Source organism: Uloborus diversus, chromosome 3 (genome assembly GCF_026930045.1).
Source record: "Uloborus diversus isolate 005 chromosome 3, Udiv.v.3.1, whole genome shotgun sequence".
Lineage (NCBI taxonomy): Eukaryota > Metazoa > Arthropoda > Arachnida > Araneae > Uloboridae > Uloborus > Uloborus diversus.
The window spans coordinates 72036853-72043936 of record NC_072733.1 but is presented as its reverse complement, the minus strand read 5'-3'; the positions used below and the strand labels follow the sequence as shown (position 1 = coordinate 72043936).

Below are 7084 nucleotides of genomic sequence, written 5' to 3'. Positions count from 1 at the left end.
GTTTTCATATCCGCAAGGAGCATTTCCATCTCATTTATTCTATTCTATTCCCTCATAGCTGTTATTCATTTAATTCAGTGTCCATGTACTGCGCGATATATCTCTAATTTTTTTGGTGCAGATTGTTCGGACGTGGGCCCGAACACGTAATCTCCTGGTTACGAAGAGAACGCTCTGCCGATCAAGCTACTCAGCTCTGTCGGCCATAGCGCAAATTAAAGTTATAAGTTTGACCGAAAACCTTATTCTGGTTCTTTAAAACAGGTTTTTCGGCTAAAAGAAACAATTTTCAGACCTTGGGTCTATTTTTCGTCAGTAGCCAGCACCATAAGCTATAAAATAAGCCGTAAATCAAAGAAATCGATCAAGAATTGAGGGAAATTTGGCATAGAAACCAAAAACAGGCTACAGAAATAATATATAAGGATTTATATTTGAGCCACAAGTTTCTAATAATATATTATTAGATGTAAAATTTCAAATTGGTTGCAAATAAAGTGAATTACTAGCTGAATAAAAATATTTTTTTTGTGTGCGTATGGGGGGGGGAGGTTGCATATTCATTAGTAAAGCTACTTTAAATTACCAAGTATAATTTAAAAGATTTAATCAAATACAATTAATGACATAAGGTTTATAAAATATATAAAATTGCAGTAAGGAGGTTATTGCTTAGAGTTAGCAATTATGATTTTATCAAAATAAAGTAAAATATAAGTGCACATTTTAAGTTTGACATTAGTCAAAGAAATTGATGTAGTTATTTTTATTTTTTGATCAAACTATTATAAAGTGTATTAAACCTATAGCATTTAATATCTGAGTAAATATAGGTTGCATTTTTAATATTAAAAATGTTAAATTTTTCTTAGGTAAATATTTTAAATGAGTAGTAGTGAAAATATATAAATTTTAATAATCTTTATGTTTTTTTTAATGATTTAGTATTTAAAATTTTAAGGATGCATTTTATGTCCAGATTTATTTTGCTTACAGGCTTAGTACACAAAGTAAACAACATGGATATTCTAGATATCTATAAACTATCTAAATAGCTATCTCCCATGACTATCTAATCCACGTAATCGACATAAAACGCATATCTCGTGGATATCTATCGCAAATCCATAACAACCATTGGAGATCATATCATATCCAAGAGAGATCCAAATATCCAGACCTCCCTGGGATGTCTTTAAAGTGCAACCTTTCTGACTTCTGGTGGATATGGACTTGGATATGTAGACCAGGCATGGATATCTAGTGGATTTGGTGATGTCTACTTGCTTTATCCAATGGATCTCTTATAGATGGCTTTTGGATTTGGTTGGTTGTCTGGGACAGTTTTTGTGAATCTGAGAGGGAAGAGTTACTATTGATGATGGAGTTTAATTGTTCTTTGAAGAGGAACCATTCTTCATATTTACCTTTAAATTTTGGAAGTGATATTTCGGGAAGCCGGATACTGATTGTTGAGTTAGGTGGTGCATCATTAAAGGAGCGGGAAATATTGTTGTTCAGCTGCTTGAACTTGCGCTTGAGGGCGACTTCTAATTTTTCTAATTCTTCTTCGAGATCAATGAAAATCTCTTCATTTTCGTCCAATTCCTCATCCTTCAGCACTGAATAGTAATCCAATTTCAGCTGCTCGAATTTGGTTTTTAGAGATTGCACATGTTCAAGTTTGCAATCGATTTCCGTCGAGTCCATTGCGTCGATATCACTTCCTATAGATGATAGCAACCGCGTGACTTGTCCTTTGAGACCTCCTCGTCTCAGTGGCGGATCCAAACTATGGATTTGGGAGGGGAACTTTTTTGGCTGTTATGTTTATGTTTTATATAAAACTACTCATTAAAAAAAACACACACACAAAAAAAAAAGCTTTACAACATATCCTCTGCTTGTTCAAGCTTTCTATCAAAAAATTTTATGTATTTAAAATTCTGCTAATATAATTCTCAGATAATAATTTAAAAAAGCGTTTTGTTCATTGTTGTATTTTTAAGTGCTTAAAGAAAATAATATTTGCGTTGCAGCAGTGGTTTAACGAGAAATTAATTTTAGAAGGGGCATTCTTAACATTTCCGTTATCTGACAGGGGGGTCCGGGGGTTATCTCCCCCGTAAAATTTTGGAAATTGTAGTTCTAAGAACTCAGTTTTTGACAATCTCTGATGTTACGGAGAGGAAATTTTCGGCGGGCTTTCTGCGGAAATTTTTAAAAATTGAAGTTTTGAAAACACTATTATAGGCGATATTTGTTGACGGTAGAGAAACAGATGGTACTTTTTGGGGTAGCCCCCGACCGATTGTTTGGTAAAATATATCTAAATCGATCACCCCTCTGCCCAATTTTTTTTGAAATTGAAGCTCCAAAAATGCAGTTATAGACAAAATTTGATGATGTTACGAGCAGTGGGGTTCTGGGGCTCTCCCCCAAAAATATTTTGAAACTGGAGTCCTAGAAAACGAAGTTTTTAAGTGATATTCAATGATGGAGAAATTTAAACGCTCTCCCCCTTAAATTTTCGAAATTGTAATTTTTTCATTTTCAGATTCCTACGGGAGCAATCGGGCCCTCGTCCGGAAATTTTTCGTAATTGACGTCTTAAAAACGTGAGTAGACCGTATTATTTTGTTACCGTCAGGTGTTCGGCAATTTTTCGAAATTGAAGCTCCAAAAAAAAAAAATCTTAAACGATTCTCGATGTTGTTAGAATGCGAGGTGTTAGGTAATTCTTCCCTGGAAATGTTTCGCAATTGAAACTCTAAATACGAGATTTGAGACGCTCTTTAAATATTTGGGGGGGGGGGGGGGGACTTCCGAAGCGTAGCATTAAAAGAAATAGGAGGTGTGTTATGTAACTTTCTGATCAATTTTGAGTCACGATTGAAAATTTTTATTTCAAGGTTCTTTTCAAAAGAAATTTAGATTTTTTCGCGACATTCTTTTTTTTCCCTTATTAATATATCTTCGATTTCCAATGTACGTTCTACTCTTCCCTTTAAGTGTAAGAAATGTTTTTGAACATGGAAACCTCTCGCATGAAAAACATGGGAGGGGGCACGGGCAATTCCCCTCCCTGGTTGCGCCACTGAATTGCTGAAGTTTTAAAAATAATGAAAAACTCGACACCAAATAAATAACCATAAACTCTACACCAAATATATACAAAACACAGTTTAAACAGGCTTGTGATCAAAAAGAATTATTTTAAAAGATTAATGAAAAACAAGTACTACAAAAAGCAAATAAAACAATTAGGGAGATTAGAAATGGCCCTAAAGTGGATAAAGTGAATTAAGACTGGGAAGCTGTATTGTGCCATATCAATGAGTCTTTAAAATTAAGTACGATGAAAAATATTAACTCAGACCAAGAACTCGAATTTATTTTTTGTAGCCTTATAACTTAGCATAACAAATAAGGGCCATCCACGGAAAACGGTAATTTTGTCCCACACGTGACGCTCCATATAATATTTCATAAATAACAAATTTTTTTAAAAAAATACTAAACACTTTTCATAACGCATTCAAAAGGACCAAATATCCTTTCTGATTCAGAAAAGACAAAGCATTTCTATCGTTTTCGAAAAATCTAAGAAAATGACACCACAAATGAAGAAAAGCTTTCATTCATAACTTTGAGTGTTGAAACATGCATATTTTTCTTATTGGGAAAGTTTGGTTTGAAATGACTAGAACCGCACTTTTCTTCGTTTATGGTGTCATTTTCTTGGAATTTTCGACAACTACAGGAATGCTTAAATTGTCCTTTCTGACCCAGAAAAGTTATTTTGTCCTTTTGAGTGCATTATGAAAAGTGCTTGACATTAAAAAAAAAAATCTGTTATTTTATTCTTCTTAGTGTAAATGTATTTCAGAAATAGAATAATTTTACCCTCACGAAACTTAACCTTACTTTTTCATATAATTGCTCGGTATTAAGAGGGAAAAAACTATATACGTGTCTAAAACTTTAAGCAGTTGGCACTAAAATTTAATCCTTGTTCTTCTCTGGGATTTAGGCTTGCTAATTTCATGCTTGCTTCAGAGAAGCCTTGATTCAAAATTTTCATTACGATTGCTTTTAACATTACTGTTGCATTAATTCCCTTCAAGCTATGAACAAACAGAAAAAATTAATCCTCAAAGTGTCTACATCTGGTGGTTCTACCCTACTCTGTTTTCTAAACAGTTTTAGGTTTACTTGGGATTTTTAGTTTTAGATATGGGCATTCCCCCAGTTCCCCTCGTTGAATCCACTTTCCCTCTCTCCTCGCTTTTCCCTACGCCTTTCTTCAAGTTCTATAAATCAGAAGAATTTTCCTGCACTCTGTTCTAAAACTTTTTAGGGACACATGAGATTTTTGGGAGAGGGGATCATTACCCCAGTTCCCCTCCGTGGATCTATCTGTCTCTGGTATTGTCTGATCGCTTCTCCAGGAGCCTTTCTTCAAGTTGGAGTTCTATAAAACAGAATTTTCCTGCTCTGTGTTCTAAAAATTTTTAGGTATTCATGAGACAATGTTTCCCTCCCTCTAAAATCGGGGAGGGGAACATTCCTCCAGTTCCCCTACGTAGATCCCCTTTTGCTGTTGTCTAATTGCTTTTCCTGGTTCTGTTTTCTGAACAGTTTTAGGCCCATTTCGAATTTTGTTTTCTGTGAACGGATGGGGGGGGGGGCATTCACGTGGTTCTTCCCTTTAGAACTGATTTTTAATTCTCTCCTCGCTTTTCCTGAAACCTTTCTTCAAGTTCAATTTTTAAAAAACGGAAGAATTTTCCTGTATTCTGTTCTGAAAAATGTTAGATACGCTTGGGGTTTTGGAGGGGGAACGTTCCCCCAGTTCCCCTCCCGTGGATCCGCGCCTGCCTCGTCTTCGGTTCAAAATGTTGAGGTCCGACATCGTGTTACGTAGAAAGTCAGCTAACAAATCAAATGCGCTGATTCTCCTCCGGTGAGACTTGACCAAAAATGAAGCCGCCTGGCTTCAGGGGGAAAAACTAATTTTACAGCAGTGGACTGTATAATGGAATTGGTGACTGCATTGATGAGTCGTGGTTAAAACAACAAACAATTAAATTTATTTACAATTAGAGTATGAGCATAATATTAAAGTAAGACTAGGATACGCATGTACGAAGTAGTAGCGATTGCGGTCAATCACTCTGAGGGGGCGGAGTTGTTATGCCCTTAATCCGACACATGATGTCTTTCCCCCCGATAAGAGTTTAGGGACTGTGTATACATTTAGAATGGGCTTTAAGATTACCCTAAACTCCTTAAGAACAGAGTGGAAAGGTGGTAAACCCCTTATCTAACTATGCAGCAAAACACCCCTTTGTATAGATTGCAATACCAGGTGGCAAGGCAAGTAAGCATTGTTCTTTTCCTGGAAGTTGTATTTCAAGGAGGTTCATGTTTCTGTAGTTTTCAAAAAAAAGCAAGTGAAAATCGAAGTCGATGATGCAAGCATTTTTTTTTCTACTTTCCGTAGAACTAATTAAGAAAGTTAATCTTAAAAAAAAAATTAAAAAATTAAAATAAGCTTATTTTCCAATAAAAATAAAGTTAATTAATAACTTTTAAAAAAATACTAAATCAAACTAAAATAAAGGCAATTCTGCGGTGTCAGACGTAGAATTTGCACAAAATTTATCCATCATAAAAGTTTGAAATTTTCCGAGTTAAAATAGATGAGCTGGGCCCTTTTTTTTCTTTCAATACTTATACATTAGCAGGCACGTAGCTAGGATTTTGTTAAGGGGGGGTCCAAGGTTGCTCGATCTTTAAAAATGGAAGCATGCTAAATCAGAAGCATTAACTGTTAATTGTATAAATTGATACTATTCCAATCAACTAATAAGTATGATAATTAGATTAATTAAGTAATGATGTGATATAAAAATATGATAATTAAAGCTTTGCAATATATTTGCTTTCAGAAAAAAAAAAAAAACCGCCCATATTTTTTTTAACTACATTATCAACTGTCTAACTCAATAAATGCTCCATAATTCCCCACTCCTGACTGTTTCGAATTGGATTTTGGACAGCATTTAATGCTTCTATGGACGAAAATATCGCCAAGGCTCATTAAAGAAAAGCTCGAAATGTTTCTTAATTCATTTAAATTTTTAGAATTCATTCAGCGATAAGAAATGGAATGATATTTCCAATCTTCATCTTTTTTTTTTTATAGTATTTTCATATAAAAGCTTAGGAAAACATTATTAAAGCCGTTCAAACAACTAAAATACATAGAAAGTGTCATTGCTCGTTAATAAGTATTTTCTTCTGATGTATTGCTAAAATAGATATCTAAGGATCAGTTATGGTATTTACGATGAATTAAGTTAAACAATAAAATTTCTTTGTCAAAATTTTGAAGAAAATTTGAATGATAATTTATTTAAAAATACTATTTTTTAGGCCGTCAAAGGTATTAAACATTTTTCTTGGACATTTTCTATTTTAGGAGTTTCGCATGCAGAGTCATTTAAGGGTGATAAGAGGAAGTATTACTTTTAGAACTTTGGAAAATGAATAAATACACTTACGAACACGTTGTATATACATAATATTTTTATGTATAGTCTTTACCCCTCTTCAGGAAAACAAATGAACAGAGCTATGGATTTGATTTAGTTTATTCAGCTGATTCAAAACAACTTCTGTGCAAAATGTTCCATTCTAAATTTAAAATTTCAATTTAAACAACAACTGTAAGGAAATGACCGATAGTAACAGTAATGAATCATCACAACAAAATTTGACACTCTAGTCCTAGTTATTTTACTAACAATATGGAAATATAAAAATTTTAAATTTCTACATTTGGCGGTAGTCATCCGATTTCGATCCTTTAGGAGTTAATCTTTGCCCTATTTGTGATAATACGGCAGCACCAAAATTAGATATACTGTAAAAAGCTAATCATATTTCGGTGACAAATATAAAAGGTTTATCGGTAGTTTGAAGACTCAATTAGCAAACATTTTGCTGTAAGTCTTCAAATGTTATAATCTAAATGTTTAAAAGAAGACAAATCTCTTGTAAAAACTCTAAGAAAAGT

At 33.7% G+C, this 7084-nt stretch overlaps 1 protein-coding gene across 1 annotated transcript; it reads right to left on the bottom strand.

Annotated features, from left to right (window-relative positions):
• Nucleotides 1-1260: 1260 nt before the first annotated feature.
• LOC129218793 (uncharacterized) lies at nt 1261-1710 on the bottom strand. Its single transcript, XM_054853115.1, has one exon. The coding sequence runs from the start codon at nt 1708-1710 to the stop codon at nt 1261-1263; it is 450 nt and encodes a 149-aa protein (XP_054709090.1).
• Nucleotides 1711-7084: the final 5374 nt, after the last annotated feature.

Bases quoted from the DNA above. Each gene is read 5' to 3' on its own strand.
- LOC129218793 (XM_054853115.1), bottom strand. From the start codon at position 1,710: ATGGACTCGACGGAAATCGATTGCAAACTTGAACATGTGCAATCTCTA.